We start from the raw sequence: 26,468 nt of genomic DNA on the forward strand, positions 1-26,468 counted from the left end.
GCCACAGCTCCACTTCCAGCTTTTTGGTGGTGAATTGGAGATAAGCAGACTTTCCTGGTCAGGCTGAATTTGAATCATGATCTTCAGATCTCTTACCACCTAAGGAGATAGGACGGTAGGCATGAGCCACTGGCTCTTAGCTTTAAATCTCTCTATAGATTGGAGTAAGACTCATTTAACTTAAAAGAAATTATATGAAGATATGAAGTGGTATTTGCTTCCTTAGGTATCTCTAGATATGTAATTTAAGGTCAGACCTTGAAACAGTGCCAATGTCTGAGACAAATGATCAAGATTTTAAAATATGGGCATAAATCAAGTATAAATTTAATTAGAGCCAGTGAAGAGATTTCAGCAGTCTGGCCAGTGACAAAATATATAATACAAAAATCAATAGCTTCTCTATGTTTAAGCAATAGTTGTTGGGAAACATAATGGAGAAAACTCCAATTAACAATTTTGGCCTAAAGTATGAAATACATGACTAGGGATAAACTTTTAAAACTGTGCATTACTGAGTGGAAGAAAACCACAACATTTTGCTTGGGATGAATAATGAAAAGACTTGCTGAACTGGCAGACACATAATATAAAAATATCCCTTATCTCCAAATTAATCTGAATGTTTAATGCAATCCCTGTAAGGTTATAATGGGAGTTTTGGGGAGAAGGAAAAGAAGGAAGAACTTGACAAGATTCTAAAATTTAAATGGATGCATTAATGCATGGGACTATCCATACGTGTTGTTCTATAAGGCAAATGATGATGGAGTATTTGCAGGGAAATGGTGAAAATGTATAATTTATTTCCTTCCTGTAAATTCAAAATGTTACATAATGTAAAAATAAATGAGTTCTAGGGCTACAATAACTGGAACTCTGTTATGGGACAGAGGTAGAAAGAAAAATCAGTAAAGTATTTTAAGTCACAGAAACAAACCTGTGTTTACAAAAGTGCCATTATAAAGGGAAGGGGATGGAATAATAAATAAATGGGTTGCAATAGTTGTTGACTAAGTGCTTGTTGAAGAGAATATTATAAAAAATAATCATAATTTTACATGAATTAAAGGTAGAAAATAAAACCATAATTTTTTGAAGATGTATGAACAATATTTCTTGCATTGGTGAGAGGAACATTTGTGTGTCATTTTCAAAGAAACAAGTGATTCTAAAATAAAGCTATATTATAAACAAGCATACTGTCCCTCATATGTACTAGATTACCTTTGTTCCCTTCCCATACTCAGCCATGGTAAATTATATTTTATATATATCTTTCCAATTTCTCCATGGATTTGATGACAAAAAGCATATATGTATTCATAACTTTCTACCTTTTGACGTAAATATTATAATCTATATAATCTACTATAATCTATGCTCTAATTTTTTAAAATTTTTTTATTGTGAAAATACTGTTTGTGCTCTAAGTTTTAGAGTTAAAATTTTATATTATTCCTACTCAACACATTTTGCATTTTTTCCACATCAGTCAGTATATGGAGAGCTGTGTATTTTTCTATAGCATCATACTATTCCATGGGCTGGGTCTGCATGTACTGTGATTTGTATATACACTCTCTTGATGATTGTATTTGGGTTGTTTCCTCTTTTGCTAATACAGTGATGTAATGCATACCATTTCCGTGTTACTTTGTAAGTGTACAACTACATCTACATATGTGTGAGTACAATTTTATTATGGCAAAACAAAACTTGCCATTTGAATCAATTTTCAGTAGCATAAAGTACATTTCCAGAACAAACGCTTCTGGTTCAAAAGATAGACGCATTTGTAATTTTAAAAACATTGACCCCTTGTTTTCCACAGGAGTTGGATCAATTTACACTCCTGTTAGGAACCTGCAAGACTCCTTTTTTCTTCACAGTATGTGTTACTAGATTTAAAGTTCTTGTTATCTGTTCTGTGAAATTGTTCTCAATGTAGTAATAATTTGCAGTTTTCTCTTAAACATTAGATTGAACACCTTTTTTATATGCAGAAGGAAGTTCTTTTGAACATGATATGGAGACCCTAGACCATAAAAATGGTGAAAAGATTTGTCTTCATATAAAGTAAAAACAAAAAAGCCAATGATGAATGTGTAAGAGGTTTTTACAACATATAACCATATGACAAATAAATACACCTGTTATATACCCTTGGACTCTTTCTTAGCTTGCTCGCTTTGGGCTAGTGCTCTACCAGTTGAGCCATACCTCCAGTCTTACATTTAGAGATGGAGTGTGGTAAGCATTTTATGCTATCCTCTGGATATAGACATATACTTATATATATATGTATATATGTGTGTATATATGTATATGTGCATATATTATATATAGTGTATATGTATATATACATATATGTATATATGCATATGTGTATACATATATGTATGTATGTATATAGTGTATGTGTGTATATGTATAAACATATATGTATATAAATATGTATATATAGTGTATAGTATGTTTATAGTGTATCGTATATATAGTGTATAGTATATATGTGTGTGTGTGTATATATATATATATATATATATAGTGAGCCACATGCTGCTGGCTCACACCTGTAATCCTAGCTACTCAGGAGGCTGAGAGCTGAGGATCAAGGTTTGAAACCAGCCCAGTCAAAAATGTCCATGAGATTCAACTCCAATTAATCACTAAAAAAATAAGAAATGGAAGTGTAGCTCAAGTGGTACAGAGCCAGCCTTCAACAAAGGACAGTACCCTGAGTTCAAGCCCCAGCACAACAAATAAACAAATAGCACAATTAAAAAAATCAGTAATGAAGGTTGGTGTTGTTCATTTGAGAGATGAAGAAGTCCCCTTCTCTTCCTATCATGTTGAATGTTTTATAATGAAAGGCTGCTGGATTTTATCAAATGCTTTTTCTGCTTCTCGAGATGCTAATTTGTTTTTTAATAACAGCATAATTGAGGCATAATTCACATCTTAAAATTCATCCTTTGAAAATGTACAAATCGGTGCTTTTTAATATACTCACAGAGTGTGTAACCATCACCACTATGTAATATGAAGATATTTTCATTACCCCCAAAAGAAACCCTGTACTATTAGCAGTCACTTTCCATTACCCGCTCTTCCATCCTCTGGTAACTAATATACTTTCTCTCTATGGATTTGGCTATTCTGGATATTTCATAAATAGAATCATGCAATATGTGGCTTTTTTTGTCTGGTTTCTTTCATTTAGCCTTTTACTTCCACAATTTATTTATGATGCAGCATATATCACTGCCTAATTCTTCTGGTGTCAGGACAGTTCTTTTCAACTTCTCTTTTGCCCTGGTTCCTTCTGATAAGCTAGCTGACTTACAGTCTGAATTATTGCCCTTAAAAAGTTTAATTGCTTACTACCAATTCATTTTTCTTTTCTTTTTTTTTTTGTTTCTGTTTCTTTTTTCCCCAAATCTTTGATTTTTTCAATAGGGAATTCTTCAGCTTGAACTTCCTCATATTCTGTTTGAAATAAACATATTTCTTTAGGAGATAGCTTGGGACCTTTCTGTTCTTCTGAACGTTCTTTAACCTAAGGCTAAATCTTTGAGCCATTGCTTCAGGGGCTGGGCTGTGGTAGTAGCCGATTGTTTTCTTGATTACCTCTTCAAATGTGGAACTTAGCCCTACAAGTGAGCTTGGTTGAGGTAATCAGGGTGAAGGTGATTCTGAACTCAGTATTCTCAGTTATTTGTGCCTAGGGTGAAGCCTCTATCCAAATAAATGGGGGCTGGTGAACAGATTTAGCCCCCAAATTCTTGGCTGTACTCACTAATAATTCTACACCTTCGAATCTTATTTGAAGGTGGTATGAAGTGTTGGCTGCTTGTCCCTCCCATTGAGATATTGTACCCTTGATTGAGAGGAGTGGGCAGGTTTTTGTGAATACTTAGTCATTTGCTGTATGCCCTTAGGACAATTTCCAGTTTTCAATTTAAAAAATACTTTCTGCCTGTTAAGGATGTTCACTGAGGAACAGTTTTGCAGGACTTCTTCTACTACAGCTATGGGAATGGATGTCTTTCTTACATCGATTTTTTTTTTTTCAGTCACATTGGGTTTTTGTTTGTTCTGTTATGATAGTGCTAGAAGGCTGGCTATCCTAAACAGTTCTACCAAGATATTTTTGTAATCAGGTTTTTACTAATACTTGTTTTTATCTATTAGTTTTCAGGGTTCTTGCTTTTTCTTGCCTTCTTTTTTCTGCTATTCTAGAGCTTGAACTCAGGGTCTGGTCACTGTTCCTTAGCTTTTTTTTTTTTTGCTCAAAACTAATGCTCTACCACTCCAGACACAGCTCTACCTCTGGCATTTTTGGTGATTAATTGAAAATCAAAATCACATAGACTTTCATGCCCCAACTGGTTACAGAGCATGAATCTCAGATCTCAGCTTACGAAGTAGCTAGAATTACAGACATGAGCCACCAGAGCCCGGCTTCCTTACTTTAAATGAATCTTGTGATAGTGGTGTCTTCTAAAAACGTTTGTTTTTTCAACAACGTGTATCTGATAATTATTTTTTGTTTTAGGTTTGGCTCCAGTATCTACTGTTTCTCTACGCCTAGATCACTCTTCAGGATGTTTCCCAAAGTACTGAATACTCACAACTTAATAACTAGTGAGGAATTCTCATGTAAGTTTTTCTCTCTCCAAAGAAAATACTGTTATTCCCAAGGAGGCCATTTAACTCACTTTGCCAATGTAAGCTATGGTTCTATGGCTGTTCTGCATCTCACAAGTCATCATTATATTTGACTGTTATAGAACCAAATTGTTACAGCTTTAATGTAAAATTAAAAAAAAAATTAAGATGGTTGTTATGCCTTAAAATAGTGAATTTAAGCATTTAATTTGTTACACTGTGGTGTTTTGACAACTACTTCATGAATCTACTGAGACCAGAAAGAGTGGGAATTTTTTCAAATATATCATATATATATATGTATATATATACATATACATATATATATATATATATATATATATATATATATATGAAGGACATAAAATGGGAATTAAGTGTTGAAGCCTGGGTATAGTAATATTCATGTGTTTAGATATGTGCCACCATGCCTTACTTAATTTATTCTTTAAGGTTTACTTACAAGTCAGACATCAGTGGCTTACGCCTGTAATCACAGCTATGTAGGAGGTTGAGATCTGATAATCATAGTTCAAAAAGCCAGATCTGTTAAGAAAGTCTGTGAGACTCTTATCTCCAATAAACCACAAAAAAGCCAGAAGTGGAGCTGTGGCTCAGTATTAGAGTGCTAGCCTTGAGCATAAAATCTCAAGGACAGTTCTTAGACCCTGAGTTCAAGCCCCAGGAACAGCACAGAATAAATTTTTAGAAAATAATAAGTTTACTTACAGCCAGGCTCTCATTGCTCAGGCTTGTCATCCTATCTACTTGGGAGACTGAGAACTGGATGATCTTTTCTTAAGTCCAGCCCAGTCATAAAAGACTGTGAGATCCCTTTCTGAACCCATAGCCGAGAATGATAGCACATGCCTGGTCATCCTAAAATATGTAAGGGACTCAGACTGGGAGGATTTCTGTTCCAGGCTACCCTGGGCAGAAAATTCTATCAGACACTCATTTCAACAGAAAGAAGCTGAAAGTGGTGAAGTACACCTGGCTTCTAAGCTATGATTAGAAGACTAAATACACAGAATGTGGTCCAAGCATGTGCTTGGGTTGAGAGTAAGACCCTGTCTCAACATAACCATCACAAAAAAGTGCTAGAGCCATGGTTCAGAGGTAGAATGTATGTGTAGCAAGCCCTGAGCCCTGAGTTTAAACCCTAATAATGTACTGACAAATCAAAAAGCTTATTTAGGGATGAAATGAATATTTCTTCAAAGCTGGCATAAACTAAAAATCAACTCCCTTTATGCTTAATTATTCCTAGGCAGAGATATATACTATCTCTATAACTTTTTTTTTAGTCTTATCAATGCTTGTTGAGTCTCTACCATGCTGTGCCTAATTGGCCAACTATTGAAAGCTATGAGAAGTGTGTGTCATGAGAACTTTACAAGTAAGTGTATTTTCAATAAATGTAAAACATACTGGTAGCTCCAGTAAAATACTGAAAAAGGAACTGATTCACTCATGGGTTGAATCATTGAAATATGAATTGTAAGACTCAGAGTCTGCCAAACCCACTCCTTATGTATCCAAGTCTTAACATCCTTTCTGCAGATGGATATCCTTGCAATTAGCATATCACTTAGCACCACTCCCGTAAGTACTTACCCTTCTCCCCATCAGCCTGATATTCCCAATCCTAGGTGTTTTTCCCTACTCACCATTCTTCCCACATGTATTTATTTATTTCATTTCAAACAGTTTTCGCAAGTCTGCATAAACAGATTTAGAGCTCTTTGAGATTACTTTGCCCTAGGAATAATCACTACAGCCCTAAGAGAAGCTTCCTTTTTATTTATTTATTTATTTTTTGGGTCGGTCCTGGGGCCTGAACTCGGCCTGGGCACTGTCCTTCAGCTCTTCAGCTCAAGGCTAGCGCTCTACCACTTGAGCCACAGCGCCACTTCCGGCTTTTTTCTTTTTTCTTTTTTTTGCTTATGTGGTGCTGAGGAATCGAACCCAGGGCCTCTGGCATTCAAGGCAAGCATTCAAGGCAAGGGTTACAGTTACAAAAGTCAGATAAAGAGTACATTTCTTTTTTTTGCTACTCCTGGGGCTTGAACTCAAGGCCTGGGCACTGCCCCTGAGCTTCTTTTACTCGAGCCTAGCACTCTACCACTTGAGCCACAGTATCAATTCTGGCTTTTTCTATGATACTGAGGAATTGAACCCAGGGCTTCATGCATGCTACACAAGCACTCTACCACTAACCACATTCCCAGGCCATACATTTCTTTTTGAACAATGTCATGCCTTCTCCCTCTCTCCCAGTTGCCCCTCACCCCACCCATAAGTTGTATAGTTCACTTTCAACATAGTGTCTAGTAAGTATCCCTCCTCCATTTTTCACCCTTTGTCCCACCATTTCTGTCTCTCCTTGCCCTCTCCATGACAGATAAATGAACAAACAACACAAAAGGAAAAGAAAACAAAAATAGCAACAAAGAAAAATAACCTCCAGTTATCATTCCTTAGACTTCATTTCGATAAATAATATTTTATATGATCAGATGCACATAACTGTTGCACCTTTGTGATCCTCTCCTGAGAATATCCTCCCTTGGTCTCTGTGTGAATGCTTAGAGACCTGTATAATTTATCATGTCCTGGTGTATATTTATTATAACCTCCATTGTGTTTGCTTTCAGATTTATAGGCAATATTCTAGTTGCCAAAAACGAGGGAAACCATGAAACCTATGTTTCTTTGGATCTGGCTTACTTCATTTAATATAATTTCTTCGAAGTCTTTCCATTTCCTTATGAATGGTACAATATTATTCTTTCTGATGGATGAATATAATTCAATTGAGTATATGTACCACATTTTCTTCATCCATTTGTCCACTGAGGGGCATCTGGATTTATTCCATATCTTGACTATGGTAAACAATGCAGCAATGAACATGGTTGTGCTGGTGAAGCTTCCTTTTTATTAATCTTATTTTTTTCCAATGAGAAGGTTATGATGTCTAATCCCAGCATGGGGTAAGGTATATAATTATCAGGAGCAGGGTAGGAAAATTGGATGATAGGTAGGACCTTTTAAAGTTTATTTCCACTATTTTATATAATGGTTTTTAATACTACAAGAATGAAGTTTATTTATTTTGGGGGCCAGTACTGGAGCTTGAACTCAGGGCCTAGGCACTATCTCTTAGCTTTTTTGTTCAGGGCTAGTACTCTACCACTTGTGCCACAACTCCACATCTGACTTTTTGGTGATTAATTAAAGATAAGAGGCTCATGAACTTTTTGACTGGACTGTCTTTGGAACTGTGATCCTTAGAACTCAGCCTCCTGAGTAGCTAGAATTGCAAGTATAAGCCAGAAGTGCCCAGCCAGAATGAAGTTTATTTAAATATAAAACTAGATTTAGCATGCCATTATTTTGTATTATTTATATATCAATGATAATATTTACTTACACAGGCAATATTAATTTATTAAGTACTTTAGCCTAAAGTTGTAACTTACAAAATCAGACTGAAAAATCCTTCACTTTCCATTTCATTACTGCTTTTGATACTAATGGAAATATTGTTATTTGAATATGCCATGCCTATTTTATGCCTTTTAAAAATACTGTGAGACATAAAGAATATACTGTGTAAAATGTTAAAATAGCCATACCTTTTGTGTGCTGGTTCTGGGGCTTGAACTCAGGGCCTGGGCACTGTTCCTCAAGGTCAGCACATCACCGTTTGAGCCACAGCTCTACTTCTGGCATTTAAGAGCCTCACAGACTTTCCCGCCTGGTCTGAATTTGAACTGTTCACATCGGATCTCAACCTCCTAAGTAGCTAGGCTTACAGGGGTGAGCCACTAGCCTCCGGCACCACACACCCCCTTTTTTATAAGACCAATGATTCCCTTGTCTTTTGACTGATAGGTGTTAATTTCACAAAGGTACTTGCAGCACGTTTGGGGGGATTATTTTATCTATTTACACATTTTTAGATTGCTAATTTTTGTTAAAAAAACATACATATATGCATATATGCACAGATCACTTCCTCTAGAGAAATAATGTTTATCTTTTCAGTATTTTCTAAAACATGTAAATCCGTTTTGTAAAAATAAGACTATTCTATCCTACTACCAATACTTGAATCTACCATTTCCTCTTACATGTACATTTTTACATATCTGTATCAGGATATACAGATTTTTTTAATTAAAATTCTTCCTTGGGGGCTGAGAAGGTGGCTCAGTGGTAAAGTGCTTGCCTTACATGCATGGGGCTCTGGGTTCAATTCCTCAGCACCACATAAGCAGAAAAAGCCGGAAGTGGCTCTGTGGCTCAAGTGGTAGAATGCTAGCCTTGGGCTGAAGAGCTGAGGGACAGCGCCCAGGCCCAGAGTTCAGGCCCCACGATTGACAAAAATAGTCTTCCTTGGAGCTGGGCATCAGTAGCTCATGTCTAATCCTAGCTACTCAGGTGGCTGAGATCAAGAGGATCATGATTTGCAGCCAGCCAGGGGTGAAAAACATACGAGAGGGCTAGAGGTATGGTTAAAATGGTAGAGTACCAGATGAGCAAGCTAAATGCCCCGAGTCCAAACTTCAAATCCTGGCGGGGGGAGGGGCAAGGGTGGAGGGAGGGGAGAATCTCCTTGAGATGAAGATATATTCACTTATATGAAGGATTCTTTAAAAAAATCTTTTTTTTTCCTTGAATATTGGTAGGTAGTATTTACTAATGTTTGATTGATTTAATGCAGTTGGTCTTTTGATAATATCATTAATTTTCAGCATTTCCCAAAATAATTTCCTTTCAGATAAGATTTTGTTTTTCAGATGAAAAATATGTTGAAATCTGTCTTAAAGAATACAATCCAGGATCCAATCTGTGCTCTCACTTATGTTCCAGTTTGTAGTGACCACAGAGATATGATGAATGGTTATCGTCTTCTTATTCTACCTTCACTAGAGCTAACAAAAAGAAGAAGAAATTAGCATATACATCTTTGTGCCAAAAATGAAACGGAATCTTCTTTTTTTTTTTTTGGGTCCGGTCGTGGGGCCTGAACTCTGGGCCTGGGCGCTGTCCCTCAGCTCTTCAGCTCAAGGCTAGCGCTCTACCACTTGAGCCACAGCGCCACTTCCAGCTTTTTTCTTTTTGCTTATGTGGTGCTGAGGAATCGAACCCAGGGCCTTGAGCATGCAAGGCAAGCGCTCTACCGCTGAGCCACCTTCCCAGCCCTGAAACGGAATCTTCTGAAAATGTCTAGTATAGACATTGATCTGGCACTGTTTCCTCAAAGGAGGTAGAACTCAAGAATTGTTCATAAGGAAGTTTTAGGACTACCTATGCGAAGTAGTACATATGTTGAATTCAGTTATTTTCTTTTTATCTAGGTTTTTCTTTTTCAGCTGCCCACTGCTGTCCTCTATTGCTGCCTTCCTGCTTTATACCTCCTTCCTACTTTGGATTTGTTTATAGCACTTCGTTTCTGCTTTATGGCCTTCTTGTCTTTTCTATTGTCTCTACCAACAGTTTGATTCCTTCTACATTTTGGGAGAGATTTCCATTTCTGCCCCTTGTTTGATTATTTCCACATTTCTGTAAGTATTTATGTAAGTATTCAACTTATTTCTATCTAGAGTTGTACTCTTCTATATTGCTAAGCTTTTCAGAATTGGATTCTGATCCACCTCACCTTACTCCTGTTGAATTTTGTTGTTGTTGTTGGTCGTGAGGCTTGAACTCTGGGCTTGGGCTCTGTCCCTGTGCTCTTCAGCTCAAGGCAAGTGCTTTACCGCTTGAGCCACAGCGCCACTTCCAGTTTTCTAGTGGTTTATTGGAGATAAGAGTCTCACGGATTTTCCTGTCCTGGCTGGCTTTGAACGGTGATCCTCAGATCTCCGCCTCCTGAGTAGCCAAGATTACAGGCATGAGCCACCGGTGTCTGGCTAGGCACTAGAGCTTTTTGTACCAGACTCTTCCTTGAGCTAGTAGCACATAGGTGGCTTCCTGTGCTTCACATGCCTATCCTTGGCTCAATCAACCATGAACCAGGAGCAAAAGCCTGAGTGGATGTGTGTACCTGTTCCAGCAGCAGCAGTGAGGTCAGTCAGCTCACTTAGTGCATGTGGCAGACCATAATTTCCCTATTCCCCCTCCCAAAAGCCACAGTTTTCTGAGCCATATGCTTTAAATGTGTAGGATACAGTGAATCCAAAGTGCTCTCTAAGTTCAGAAAGAGAAAAGAGAACTAAGTAAGAGAGAGGAAAGCAATAAATTTGAGGTTGAAGACTTTAAGCTAGTCTGTGAAGTATATTCAGCCTTACATGTAGAAGAGGCAAGACATTATAGTACAGGTGCAGCAGAAAGACAGGAAAGAGGTTCTGAGCTGTACACAAAAGTTTGCTAGGCTTTTGCTTGTTAGATTGGGAAAGATGTATGTCAATTGTTACGCTCAACATAAATAGGCACTCTCCTTCATTGATGGAATATATATTGGCAAAATGATTTTGATAGGGCAATTTCACAAAACATATTAAAATTGAAAGCATACTGATCCAGTAACCCAAAAATTTCATTCACAGAGATTATTTACTGTTGTGTAAGTATGCCAGAAACAGAGAGATTCTGTGAAATTATAATTATTCTTTCTTCAAGTTTAGAAGAAATTTACTAGTGAGGTCACCTGGGGTTTGGATTTTTGTTTATGGGAAAAATTTTGCAGATTGATGGCAGTTTCTTTACTGCTTAAAACGCTGGCTGTGTTTTAATTTTTAATGAATTCATTCAGGAATTTCAGGTTTTCAGCAGGAAAGTTAATCCAGATATTTGGTCCTGCTTTGTATCACTGCATAATACAACAGTGGTGAGTCCATATCCACAGCTTTGATTTCTACTTCACATTTTAGCAAATACCTCTGTAGTTTTTCATTTTGAGTGATCAAGGTTTTAAAACAAACACGTTGCTCTTTCTTACTGAATTTTGTATTTTGTTTTCCAGCTACAACTTCAACAACTGCCACAATCACGGTTCCCACCAATACCACTACTACAACCACTAGTGGCTTTCATCTGCATCTACACCCATGGATTCATTTCAATGTTCATTCGATTGCTGCTACTACATCTGTGCCGTAAGCATATTTATTTCAAATGAACTGGTCTTGTCAACTATTTTTTATTTTAGTCTTTAACATACATGTGACAGTATGGAGGTTCCTCAAAAGACTAAACATAGAGCTCCACTATGACCCAGCAATCCCACTCCTGGGCATTTACCCAAATGACCACAAACAAGGCTACACCAAAGCCACCAGCACAACCGTGTTCATTACAGCATTATTTACCATAGATAAGATATACAGTCAACCCAGTTGCTCCTCAGTAGATGAATGGATCAAGAAAATGTGGTATATATGCACAGTGGAATTCTATTCTTCTATCAGAAAGAATGACATTACCTCATTCATAAGGAAATGGAAAGACTTAGAAAAAATTATATTAAGCAAAGTAAGCCAGACCCAAGAAACAAACTGTATGGTTTCCCTCATTTGTCTAGGATATTATTAGCAGATAATCACAATGGCTCAATAGCAATGTGAATATGACCATATAAAATGGAGTTTATTGAAATAACCTACAAGAAATGGAAAAAGATGGTAATTGTTTTTAATTTTTTTATTGTGAAAATACCATACAGAAGGGTTACAATTACATGAGTAAAGGAATGAGTACACTTCTTATCAAGCATTGTTGCCTCCTACTTTGTTTCCCCTTACCATCCCTGTACTCCCCCCCCGCCCCCAACAAAGTTGTAAAGTTCATTTTTCTACATAACATATGTCTCATTGTTGCAATGGGTCCACCTGTATCCCTATTTAAACAATTTGTTTTTTCCCTTCCCCTCCATAAAGTATACCAACATCAAATACAGTGAAAACAGGGGTTATACCGTGGGGGAGGGACATACAAAGCAACAAAAAAATATAAATATGTTAGAAACAATAGAAAGAAAAACCATTTGAGTCCTTAGGGTTCATTTCCCTAACATCAACTTATCTGACCGTTTCTGCTTGTCTCAGACATATACTAGTTATTGCAAATAAAGGAAACCATAGGACCTATGTTTCTTTGGGCCTGGCTTACTTCACTTAATATAATTTTTCCAAGTCTTTCCATTTCCTAACAAATTGGGGCAATGTCATTCTTTCTGATGGAGGCATTGAATTCCATTGTGTATATATACCACATTTTCTTGATCCATTCATCTATTGAGGGGCATCTGGGTTGCTTCCATATTTTAGCTATGGTAAATAATGCTGCAGTAAACATAGTTGTGCTGGTAGCTTTAGTATGGTCTTGTTTATGATCATTTGGATAAATGCCCAAAAGTGGGATTGCTGGGTCATAGGGGAGCTCTATGTGGAGTCTTTTGAGGAACCAAAGAGGTTGTTTTTTTAAAAAAAAAAATTTATCATCTTAAATATGTTAGAAACAATAGCAAGAAAGAAAAAACATTTGAGTCCTTATCTTGGGGTTCATTTCGCCTAACATCAACTTATCTGACCATTTCTTCTTGTCATACGGTATTTTCACAATAAAAAACAAAATTTATCCACATATAAGGCACAATTTGCTTGTATGTCTTTTGAGCATTTTTGAAAGCTAGATAATGAATTGAATGAACAGTTAGAGAAAGATTACTGTAGCTCAGGACATTGAACAACTGAAAGCCTTCTGAATCCTATTGTAATGCCATTGTTACCATTACTAATGATAGCTTCCATTTATTTTGCAATTGCTGTATGTTTAGCAGGATGGCAATGTTTTAAAAGTATCACATCACTTCTCACAATTATTCCATGAGACAGAGATAGACACTATTTTGTTCCTATATATAGATGAAAAATTCAAGCAGATTCTAGAGCATGTATTCTTACATATTGTATAAAACATGCTATATTGCTTTTCCCAGATAACATTTTGCATTATAATGGTACAGTAGCATAGTCAGAATATTTATGTTGATACAAAGTATAGCTTAGTTCCATCACTGCAAGGATGCCTCCTTTTGGTTTTTTAATAGCCACACCCACTACATCCCCATTCTTTCCCCAGCCCTGGGCAAAAAACGAGCCTGTACTTCATTTTGGTAATCTTGGCATTTGACACATATACAGAGGGAATCACACATTCATAATCTTTGGAGTACTTTATTTGTGTGTGCTGATCCTGCAGCTTGAACTCAGGGCCTGGGCACTGTCCCTGAGATTTTTTGCTTAAGGTTAGTACTCCATCATTTGAGTCACAGCTCCACTTACAGATTTTTTTTTGATGGTTAATTAGAGATAAGTCTCATGAACTTTTAGGCCCAAGCTGGCTATGAACCATGATCCTCAAATCTCAGCTTCCTGTTCATTTAAAAAAATTGATCAGTATTTCAAGGTATTATGTTGTACCCATGATTTGGCTAACCATTTATCTAGACTGTTTCTAGTTTTTTGGTCCTAAAGATGGCATTAACATTCATGTATAGGGTTTTTATTTTTGTGAATCTAAGTATTATATCCCTGAGATAAATGTCCAGGAATGTAGTTACTTAGTGAAATAGTATTTACCTGGTTTTCTTTTAATTGTCAAGGTGATGTACAGAGGAGTTTCAGTTACATAAGTAAGGTAATGAGTACATTTCTTGTCAACCTTGTTATCCCTTCCCTCAATTTTTTCCTACTTTTCCTCCCTCATTTCCCCTCAAGTTGTACAGATCATTTCCAACATATTGTCTTGTGTATATTGCTATTGCATTGGTTCCTTCTTTGTTCTTTGTTACCTGTTTTTTTCCTAAGTGTGAACCTTTTTAAAGTGTCTCTGTTTTTTTTGTCAGTTGTGAGGCTTGAACTCTGGGCTTGGGCATTCTTTCCAGGCTCTTCAGCTCAAGATGAGCACTCTACAACTTGAGCCACAGTGCCACTTCTGGAGATAAGAGTCTCATGAAGTTTCCTGCCTGGGCTGGCTTTGAACCTCAATCCTCAGATCTCCTGAGTAGCTAGTATTACAGGCATGAGCCACTGGCACCTGGCTCCACTTTCATATTGTTTTATTCTTCAATTTTGATAATTATATATTCCAGATACCAGTTCTTTGTGTGATATGTGGTTTATAAATATATTCTCTAATTCTATAATTTGTTTTTTCATTCTCTTAATAGTCTTTTTGCTGAAAAAAATAAGCTGTAATGTCTCCATTTTTCTTTTAATGGAAAAATTATGCTTTTAGTTTCAGTTATAAAAGAACAATTTGTGTAGCTCAAGATCCCAAAGATTTTTCCTGTATATTTTGTAAAAGTTTTGTAATTTTACATTTAAGTTTATAATTCATTTTGAGTTAATTTTTATGTAAGGTAAGAGATTAAGATCAACGTTAATATTTGTCCTATAAATATTCAATTTTCCCAACATCATTTGTTGAAAAGCTGACTTCCTCTACTTACTTTTGCACCTTTTCTACATTTTAAAATATAAATAAACTTTTATTTATTTGTATATGTGTAGTTAGTTGTAAAATGTGCATACAATCTATATCGACCAGACTCTCCCCTGTTTTTCCTCCCCAGTTTTCCTTCCTTCTGCCCAAACCAATCTTAACCAATAGGCTTCATAAAGTATTTAACCATATTCAGCCTCCTGTCTCCTCTTTGTTTATCCTTTCTTCTCCCACTAATACCTACAATGAAAACAGAACATTCATTTCACCTTTCTAACATTTATAGTTCATGTTATTGTTCAAAGGGACTTCACTACTGTGTCTCACATGTACTGTACTTTGATCAAATTCACCTATTCACTTCCTGTCACTATCCTCAACCACTTACCCCCTATTATTCAACAGTTTTCAATGCGTTTAATTTTATCTCCATTCACAGATATAGTGTATTTTGAGATTATTCACCTTCTAACATTGTTTTTTCCTTCCCTCTTCTTATAAGAAGCATTCCTACAAGTATAACCTATATGCACACATGTACACATGTGTGTGGGCACACACAGGGTCCTGTGTATGTTTATATGTATATATGTTTACTTTTAGGTCTACCATCCATATATGAAAGAAATATATGTACAATCTTAGTCCTTCTGAATCTGGCTTACTTAGTTTAAAATGATGTCTCTATAGCCACTCATTTCCCTCAAAATGATATAAATTCATTTTTCTTTATGATCAAATACTTTATGAAATGTATGTACCACATTTTCTTGATAACATGCAATAGTTGTAGGGAATCTGGGATGTTTCCATAATTTAGCTAGTGTGACTCATGCTACAATGAAGAATGTGTACAGGTATATCTATTGTATCCTGACTTATATTCCTTCTGATAGATGTCCAAGAATTGTATGGAAGGATCAGAGCAAAGGTGTCTAGTTTTAGTTTTTTGTGGAACCTGCATTCTGATTTCCACAGTGCTTTCACTAGTTTACATTTCCAGCATTAGTGTATAAGTTTCGTTTTCTCCCACATCCTCACCAGCATTTGTTGTTTGTGTCCTCAATAAAGGCCATTCTGACTGAAGTGAGATGAAATGAGCCATTTTGATATGCATTTCCTTTATAGGATGTTGAGCATTTCTTCATGCATTTAATGGCCTTATTTATTTGCTCATTTGTAAATTGGGTTGTTTATTCTTTCAGACTTCAGTTTTCATTGTTTTGTTTTTGTTGCAGGGCTTAAACTCGGAGTTTGGGTGGGGCACAAAATGACTTGCTTACTGATGGCTGGTACTCTACCAATTAAGCCATGCCTCCTTCCTGCCTTTTCTTTTTTTCTGGTTAAGTAGAGATAGAGCCTCAGACTCTTCTGCCTAAACTGGCTTTGAACTGCTATCATCCAGATCTCACCTTTCTGAGTAGCTAGAATTACAAACGTGAGCCACTCTCACCTGACAAGAGTTTAATTATTTTAGTTCTCTGAATATCTGGTTATCATATGTATATCTTGCAAAAATTGTCTCCCATTTTGTAGGCTTCATCATAATGACCATTTGCTCTGTGGTGCAGAAGTTTTATTTTGTTTTGTTTGTTTTGCTTTAATCCCATTTGGGCTTATTTGCTTATTGGAATTCTATTCAGGAAGTTACCACCTATGTTATGTTTTAGGGTTTTACTGTGTTGCTGAGGAAGGTCTTGAACCTGTGCTCAAATGGTCCTTCTGCCTCAGTTTCCCAAGTAGCTGGAAATACAGATGTGCACCCATCATGTCTGATGCTTTTGCAGCTTTGTTAAAATTCAATTCCTATCTCTTATTGATACCTATCCCTCCAACAGGGCCTGTTTCATTTTTTGACATTCTTTAAGATTTTTTTTCCTTTATCTTGATGACTTTGCAAATTGTATTGATTGACTTTGAAATGTCTAGACAGCATTATATATGTGGGATGATTGCTGCTAGGTCATTGTTTAATATTTTTACGTACATGTGGATGTATTTCTATATGCACTTTGATTTTTTTGAGAATTTTGTCAAAATTCATGGGGGATATTGGTCTGAAGGATTTTATTTCCCATATTTGGTTTGGATATCAGTGTAATCCTTACCTTATAAAATGATCTTGTGGGTATACTTTTATTTTCTAAAAGAAATAAGAAGTGGGAGTTGATTTATTAAATGTTGAGTAAATTCTCCGGTGAAACCTTCAGGGCCTAAGTAATTCTTTTATGGGATCTTTTACAATACAAATCAACATTTTAAATGTTTCTAGATCTAGTCAGGTTGCCTAGTTCATCACCAGTGCTTGGCTTCCATTTTGTGTGTGTGTGTGTGTGTGTGTTTTAACATATTACTTTGTTTACTTTTCTTACTGGTTACTTTGGGTATTAATTAAATATACATGTGCAACTAGTAACAATGTAGTCATACTGACTTTTTAGCACTTGACTAAATTGTAAAAGCCTTATTATAATTTATTCCTTTAACAGAACATCTTTTTAAGTATAATTGTCTAAATTATTTCTTCTATGTATAATGAACATAACAAAATGGAGGTTTATAATTTTTGTCTCAGCAATCAAATATCATCTAAGAAATTTATGAGAAATAGAATGGTATGCCGGGCGCTGGGGGCTCATGCCTGTAATCCTAGCTACTCAGGAGGCTGAAATCTGAGGATCGCTGTTCAAAGCCAGCCCAGGCAGGAAAAGTCCGTGAGACTCTTTTCTCCAATAAACTACTCAGAAAACCAGAACTGGCGCTGTGGCTCAAATGGTAGTGTGCTAACCTTGAGTTGAAGATCTGAAGGACAATGCCCAGGCCCAGAGTTCAAGACACATGACCGACAAAAATCAAAAATAAATAAGTAAAAGAAACAAAATAGTATATTTACCCTTCTTTTCACCAATTTTGACATTCTTTTTCACTTATATGATGCTCCTAATCTTCAATTTTCATTTCCTTTCTGTGTAGTGAATAATTGTCAAGGGTAGGTATGTTAGCAACAAATCAGCTACATTTTACTTTGTATGAGAATATTTTAATTTACTCCTATTTCTGAAAGACATTTTCATCAGCTACAGAAAGCATTGTTTGTTTGTTTGTTTGTTTATTGTGAGAATACCGTACAGAGGAGTTACCATTACATGGGCAAGATAATGAGTACATTTCTTTTGTTAAAATTACTTTATTGTGAAAATACTGTACAGAGGGGTTACAATTACATGGGCAAGATAATGAGTACATTTCTTATCAAGCATTGTAGCCTCCTCCTTTGTTTCCCCTTCCCATCCTCCCCCCGCCCCCCCCCACCCAATCCTCCCCACTTCCTCCTCCCCACTAAAGTTGTAAAGTTCGTTTTTGACATAACGACTTGTACATTTCTTTGTTGCAATGGGTCCACCTGTATCCCTATTTATGAGTACATTTCTTATCAAGCATTGTTGCCTCCTCGTTGTTTCCCCTTCCTATCCCTTCCCATACTCCTCCCCGCATTGTTTGTTTTAAAAGTATGATAATACATTAAAAACATGATCATACTGTATCCCTTTTATGTTATAGCTCAATAGTAACTCCTGTGGTGACATATGCTCATCTGAATGATATGACCAGGAATGTAAAGCTTGAGCTACCAGATGAAGACAAGAAATTTCTCCAACTGGCCACCCAAGTCAGTATTTGGGACCGTAAATTGGATGCGAATCTTGAGGAGGTAATCTACCTGCATTGTATAAGTATTTTTCGATGAACACAAGAAAATAGGCAAACGTTTTTGCGGTTAGTTTTCTACTGAAGTACTGGTGTGCAGTTTGAAAATATTTTTCTTAGGTCCTAAGTCCCTCAATTAGGAAATGTTTCATATTTGAGATATATTTGAGAAAACAGTGCTATGAAATGATTAAAGTCAAATAAACTGTTTCATTTTTATTTCTCTCCAAAGCTTACTGCCTTACATGGAAGAATGGAAAAAGTGAAAATGCATCAAAGAAGGTAGTAGAACCATAGATTTGCTTGGTTGTGAAATTGAAGATCTATTGTTCAGAGATTTTTTGCCTTATAATTTACTTATATTGGTTTTGTTACTCTGAATTTCTTTCATCAACGCTTTTGCTGACTTGTTTCATTCAGATTGAAACTTGAACTGAGCTGTCTGATGGTAGAGCAGAAGGAGCTACAAGAAATGCTGAACCCTATTGAGACCTACATAAAGCAGCAGAATGAGGACCTTAATGTGGAAAATGACAATGAGGAATCTTAGAAGATGTAAGTATCTGAGTAAAGACTGAGGAATGAAGCACAGCTTAGCTTCCTTTGAGAACATTCCAAAAGAGAGGGGAAAATTGGATCCACAGTCAAGTGATAAATGTTGGTAGAAAAGGACAGATTTTTATAGGTGACTCTTTTGTGTTTATCTTTTCTGGATACTTGGAAATGAATTTTGTTTTTTGACCTTTTGCACATTGTGACTAATCTCACACTTATGTATGTCTACTCCAAAGTCCTTATATTTGTCAAGTTTGCTCTTAAATTATTTTATTTGAATAGTGTCATTGTATTGTGGAATATTTATAGTGTCTTATCTACATTGACTCTTCTAAACCAAATGGTTTGCTATTTTAAAGGCAATTTTTTATATCAGTATAAGCTACAAAACTTTCAAAAAATGACATAGCTTTGTCAATGTTGTAGGCAATGTGTATTTTATTTATATACTAATCAGTCTTTTCAGTCTTTGCTGTCTGTGAGTTTATTGTCATTCCTATTGTGACTTTATCTCTGTGGAACCTAGATTTAGTAACCAGATGAATTTAAAGAGTATTAGGCAACCTTGCATGAAATACTTATTACTACATAATCTAAATTGAGACTAATTTACTCTCATCAGCAGCTTACTAGTTTGTTTTGTTTTGTGTTCTGAGACAGGTCTCACTGTTTTTCAGGTTAGTCTCAAACTCCTAAGTTCAAGGGATTCTTCTGTCTCAGCCTCATGTTGCTGAAACTGCAGACACATGTCATATACCTAGCTGAGCTTATTTTTTATTCCATTATTTTGTTTTGTGCTAAAAGTACCGGGGCTTGAACTCAGGAATTCACACGCTTGCTTGGCTGTATTGCTCACAGATGTACCACTGTGCCATGCCTCTGGTCCATTATTTTTATTCATTAGTTAATTGTAGGTAAGTATCTGCTTTGGTGGATTCGAATCTTGATCCTTTAATTACAACCATAAGCCACTGACACACAGATTTTGAGCTTTTTTTTGCCAGTCCTGGGGCTTGAACACAGGTCCTAGCCACTGTCCACTAGCTGTTTTTGCTCAAGGCTAGTGCTGTATAACATGAGCCACAGTACCACTTCTGGCTCTTTCTGTTTATGTGGTACTAAGGAACTGAACCCAGAGTTTCATTCATGAATGCTAAGGAAGTACTCTACCACTAAGCCACATTTCCCACCCCTTGAGCTTATCTGTAAAAGGCTTACAAAGTAAAAAAAAAATTTTCAGTCATGGGGCTTGAACTCTGGGCCTGGGCAATGTCCCTAAACTCAAGGCCGGTGCTCTACCACTTGAGACACAGCACCACTTCCAGTTTTTCTGATTAATTGGAGATAAGAGTCTCATGGACTGTCTTGCCCAGACTGGCTTTGAATTGTGATCCTCAGATCCCAGCCTCCTGAGTAGCTAGGCTACAAAGTTAACTTTTTATTAGGGACATTAAATGTAGTAAGTACAGCTAATTTGCACTGGCTCTAATTCTGTTTCTGTTTTCATATTTCAACCTTTCCTAATTTATCTCTTCTTTCCTTCCTTTGTCTCTCCCTCCCTCTTGCCTTCTTTCCTGCCTTCCTCTTTGTTGAGGGGGAGTAGTACTAAGTTTTGTATATTCTATTGTTTTTTTTAGAAACAGTTACATTTTTGGTCATAATATTTTAACTCTGGGTTGAAGAAATCTTTGAAAGGCTAATTCCTTTCCAATTACTTCTTTTTAGTCAAGTTTATATTTTGATAAAACTTTCACCAGAGTCTTCAACTATTTGGGAAGCAGATTGTCTATAAGTACTTTGGTGCAGAAAGTGAGTAGATGATACTAACCAACAAATTTAATTGAGTCTTAATTTTTATAGGCATTAAACTTAAAACGCCTTAGTCCACTTTAATTTTTGTAAATATATTTATTGAGTAGGTTAGGTGTGTATGTGTGTGTGTGTGTGTGTGTGTGTGTGTGTGTGTGAGCGCATGTGTGTAACAAATAGGTTGAATGAAACAGAATTTAGACAACTAATCAGTTTGTTGTGCAGTTCAATTTATGTACCTTTGAGTATTTTAAAGTTCATTTCTTAAATCATATTTGTTGCATGGTGGAGTGTATTTATATTTATATAAGGTTTTACTTTGAAAATGTACATATACTTTTTCATTGAAGACCATTCAGCATTTATTGATTAATGTTAAGTACTAGTTTATGTATACCTAAAGGCTCTTTGAATGTATTTTGACCTTCAGTGTTCCTTTGCTTCAGGGATTACTTGAACATTAGGCAGAAGATAAATAGGTGACAATAAAAGTGGCAAAGTAGATTTTTAAAAAAACCTTCATCTTTGGAGTCTTAGAACATGGTGGTAACATGGTTATGAATAGTGTATCTATGAGGCTGCACCACTAGTCATAACTGAGACTGCCTGAGAAGGTAATGAGAATTGACATAAATGCAGTTGTCAATTTTGTTCTTATATATCAGTAATAGTAAATGTGGAGAAAACATTTCTTGTTCACCCCTTTATTTCATATGCCTTTGCAGTGATAAATTAGCAGAAATTATCAATGCTGAGCTGAAAAGTGCTGAAACTGGGTTTTTAAACCCGAGGGAGGCCCAAAGTCTAGGAGCCCATTGTTAGGTGTGGTCACTCACCCCTATAATGTCAAATAAAGAAACATGGTGAAGGACAAAGAAAGAAAGTTTATTACATGTAGCCATGGGAAAATGAAACTTCAGAACAACTTCAGCCATCTTTGGGGGTGCAGACATTGGCCTCAAGTTAAACAGAGAGAATTGGGGGCAGGAGGTGAGAAAGGTATAGTTAAAACAGTCTCAAGTCACAGTTATGGCATGTTTGACTCTATTGGCTTGGTGGGTAATCTGTAGCTTTTGTCTCTTCATGGTGATAAGATGACATTACTTATGTGAAAGGCAGTTTGCCTTTTGTCACAAGGTGCCTATTAGTGAATCCTGTTCTTCCTGGAGTCCAAAAGTGACTGCAGCAGGGAATGACTCAGAACAAAGGGCATAGATTTAAAGTGAGGGGGTTGACTGTCCAGCTTTTAGTTACTTCACAGGTACTGAAAAATCATCTTTTAGTTGCCTCTTAAGTGTCCCAAAATCTCAAAAGACATTACTGGTCACCCAAAATACATTTTCAAGTCCTGCTGATATGACTGACCCAGTGTTTGCAGCTTTATTTTGTATTTAAACAACCAAGAGTTAGTAAGAAATCAATGGGTCTTTTAGTTAGTGACCTTCTTCTGTCTTTTACAGTCTCCTTATCTGACTCCAGAAATACAGTTTTTTTTGCATCATTCACTGGAGCAGTGAATACATAGAGGTAGACATGGCTGTGAGTTTTTTTGTGATTAGTCTCAGGATAATACAACAATGACTCTTTCCTCCCAGTATGCTCAGGATTTTCTCCTTGTTAGGAGAATTAAATATATCCAGCTACTTACTTTTTTCTGTTCACTTACCACTTGTTCATTTTTCTTTTTACATACTTATTCATTCATTTAAATATGAGCAGATACGTTTGTATCTGTTAGATATATCCAGGCAAGCCTTAATTTGTGAATAGGTTCTATCTTTAAAAATATGGTGTTAAATATTATCTTAACATTTTTTCATAGAAATTACATTAACTGTGATCATTAGCTTTTCACCTGTCCCATAGAATATAATGCAGCTCATAATGTAAATGCATTGCATTATGGGTGTATACAGCTGAGGCTCCAGTTACAGTCAAGGTGCTATGGATTAATTTAGCCATAAGAAAGTATTGGTTTTTCCCTTTTTCTATACTATAATTAAAAGAGCTTATTTTCTCTACTTTTCCCTATTGTCTTAGTAGCTAAATGGAGTCCTCTTTTCCCCCACTCCCACTCTGTAGCAGTAATAGGAAGAGGAATCTCCCATTATGGGAGCCCCTATTGTGCTTTCGATCAGTTAATTACAAGTAGAAGTGAGGCCAGGATCTGGATAAATGAGAATGAATGACATACACATAAGTGGTGATTATTCTGTAGTAAGCTCTTTGTCCAATTATATCCAGACAGTTCTTTATCTACATACACATTACCAGCTTTTTTAATTATAAAGAGACAGCGTGTTATAGTTGAGAAAGCATTAGAATTTTGTTTAAGTCACTTAATCTCTGAGTCTTCTCTTCTTTTGCAAAATGTCAAGGATAGAATAAATGATCTTTAAGTCCCTTCTAGCTATAAAAAGTATGCCATTCTTTACTTCAGGCAAATCTAAAGTTGAACAAAGACAAATATAAATTAGTCCAGGATTATTCATGCTGCTATCTCCCTGCATTCACACAGATGATTAAGAGTGGTCAACTATAGATTTTCTTTTAATGTAATATTAAATCATTATCAAAACCTAAAAGTACTTTGTTGTAATAGAATTTTGCTGCATAGATAAATAGATGCAGATTTAGACATGAAACAGAGCTTGATGTTTAGTCCCTCTGTATTGAATTAATATAAGGAGATGTTCTTAGCAGAATAGGTAAAAGGCAGTTATAATCCTTTATCCTTTTTCTCTACTTAGCCCTAGATTGCTTTATTTTATTTTAGTAGTGGACCAGAAAGTGTTGATTTTTGTTTTTCCTGACATGAGTGATTGAGATGTTTAGGATGAGTGAGTAAAGGATAATTACTGCTTGAATGCAGTAAAAAAAAGAAGCAAGAGTTCAGCAACAACTCATCTCTTTTTCAGATAGCATAAATCATTGAACAGGAAACAAAAACATTTTCTGAATGATAATATTCCTATATACAACTTATTGTACCTACCAGTATGTTACTATGGGCCATAGATCAGAGTAGAAAAATAGCACTTATGTGTTTCAGTATTCATGGAGATAGGATTCACCTGCCTACTTTTTCTCTTCTTTTTTTTTTTTTTTTTTTTTTTTTTTGAGAATGGAAGAAGCCACCCGATAATTAAGTTTCTATTAAGTCACTTTATACTACAGATTTATTCAATTTTATTTTTATATCATCTACAAAGAAAATTAAATCGGCTATATTTACTAGTACCCACTTACTTTATTGGTATATTTTTTTCCTACTCTATGTTGATAAAAAATACTGGAACTATATCTATGTAGATTTCTATATTATGTCTTATTTAATATTGTTTCATAGTCCTTTCCAAAACTTTTAGCAATTTATGGAAAACATGAATTTTCATGATACCCTTTTGTTACAGGAAAGTTCACCGGTATGTACTCAATTTTTTTTGGGGGGGGCAGTAATGGGGACTGAACTCTGGGCCTGGGCACTGTCCCTCAGCTCTTCAGCTCAAGGCTAGCACTCTACCACTTGAGCCACAGCACCACTTCCAGCTTTTTCTGCTTATGTGGTGCTGAGGAATCGAACCCAGGGCCTCATACATGCAAGGTGAGCACTCTACCACTGAGCTACCTTCCCAGCCCTCAATTTTTGATTAGTAGAAATATTGTTTCCAATTTTTGTCCAATGTAACATAGCTTTGTAATGACCAGTTATACTCAGATTTGAGTAAGCTGGGTAAGCTCCAAGAAGTAAAAACACTGAGTGAAAAGATACAAATATTTAGAACTTTTTGACACATTCTATACAAATTTACATTTTGGAAAGTTGAACCATTTTATATTACTACAGGCTATATATTAATGTTCGATTTTCTCCACATAGTTTAAGCATCCATAATTAAAAATTTTGAAGAAGTGCTCCAAACTGTGAAACTTTATGTGATGACATGATGTTACAAGTGGAAATTTGGAATTTCTACTGGGACCTCATGGGATGAGTTATAGTCAAAACACAGATGTTTAGGGGCTGGAGATAGAGCTCAGTGGTAGAACAGTTGTCTAGCTTTTGAGATGCCCTTGGTGGATCCTCAACACTGCAAATAAACAAACCAAAGTAATTTAAAATGTAGGAACAGTAAAAATATTATTTTAAATTATCTTCTAGCTGGGAACCAGTGGCTCATGCCTGTAACCCTAGCTACTCAGGAGGCTGAGATCTGAGGATCACAGTTTGAAGTCAGCCCTAGCAAGAAAGTCTATGAGACTTATCTCCAATGAAGCACCCCCAAAAAAGCTGGAAGTGGAGCTGTGGCTCAAATGGCAGAGTGCTTCGGCAAAAAAGCTCCGAGACAGCACCTAAGCCCTGAGTTCAAGCCCCATGATACACACACACACACACACACACACACACACACACATCTTCTGATTACATGTATAAAGTATATATGAGATATAAATTCTATTTAAGCTTGTCTTATTTCTGAAGTGTCTCATCATATATATACACATATATATACATATATATATATATATATATATATATATACACACACAGAGATATATGCAATATTCCTAAGTTAAAGAAAAATCAAGAGTCTCAAACAATTCTGGTTCCAAACATTTTGAATGTTGATAGCTCAACCTGCACTTAACGATTGAACATTATCATTTGAAAACTTGGTGATTCGATTGATAAATAATTTTTTTGTGTGTGCTGCTCCTGGCTGGACCTTTGAACTCAGGGCCTGGGAGCTGTCCCCAAGCTCTACCACTTGAGCCACAGCTCCACTTCCAGCTTTTTGGTGGGTAATTGGAGCTAAAGTTTCACAGACTTTCCTTCACAGGCTGGCTTTGAACTATGATCTTCAGAACTCCACTTCCTGAAGAGGTGGGATTCCAAACATGAGCCACTGGCACCTAGCCTATTCTTAATTTTTTTAAAATTAAATTCTGTCTTAAATGAATTGTCTTTTAATGTTTTTTCTTCAGTTCTGTACTATGGTACTCAGTTTCTTATTGAATTTTAGGAGTCTAGCTCCTGACAATTACAAGATAATTAATTTCCACTAATATATAAAGGTAATGAGCATTGTAAACATGAAATAATTCATTAATATTACATTCTCAGTGCATATCTTACCACAAAAATTAAAAGTCACTTCCTAATTTCAGTTCTTGTGTTTATTTTATGTTTACCACACCAGAATAAGTATTATCTGAATGTCTTGGACTGTTTTTTTTAGTTGTAGTAGAACTGCAAAATCTAA

General features: G+C 36.0%; 1 protein-coding gene across 1 annotated transcript in view; it reads left to right on the top strand.

Annotated features, from left to right (window-relative positions):
- The window catches only part of Nup62cl (nucleoporin 62 C-terminal like), a 60,458-nt gene that overhangs the window by 15,484 nt on the left and 18,506 nt on the right, over window positions 1-26,468 (top strand). The window contains exons 3-7 of the mRNA XM_070039330.1: window positions 4,562-4,665; window positions 11,651-11,783; window positions 18,694-18,844; window positions 19,073-19,122; window positions 19,261-19,395. Of these exons, the coding sequence (XP_069895431.1) occupies window positions 4,562-4,665; window positions 11,651-11,783; window positions 18,694-18,844; window positions 19,073-19,122; window positions 19,261-19,390 (568 nt within the window). The 3' untranslated portion in view covers window positions 19,391-19,395. The remainder of the gene's footprint in view (window positions 1-4,561; window positions 4,666-11,650; window positions 11,784-18,693; window positions 18,845-19,072; window positions 19,123-19,260; window positions 19,396-26,468) is intronic.

This window comes from Dipodomys merriami, unplaced genomic scaffold (genome assembly GCF_024711535.1).
Source record: "Dipodomys merriami isolate MVZ:Mamm:240054 unplaced genomic scaffold, mDipMer1.0.p SCAF_3, whole genome shotgun sequence".
NCBI lineage: Eukaryota > Metazoa > Chordata > Mammalia > Rodentia > Heteromyidae > Dipodomys > Dipodomys merriami.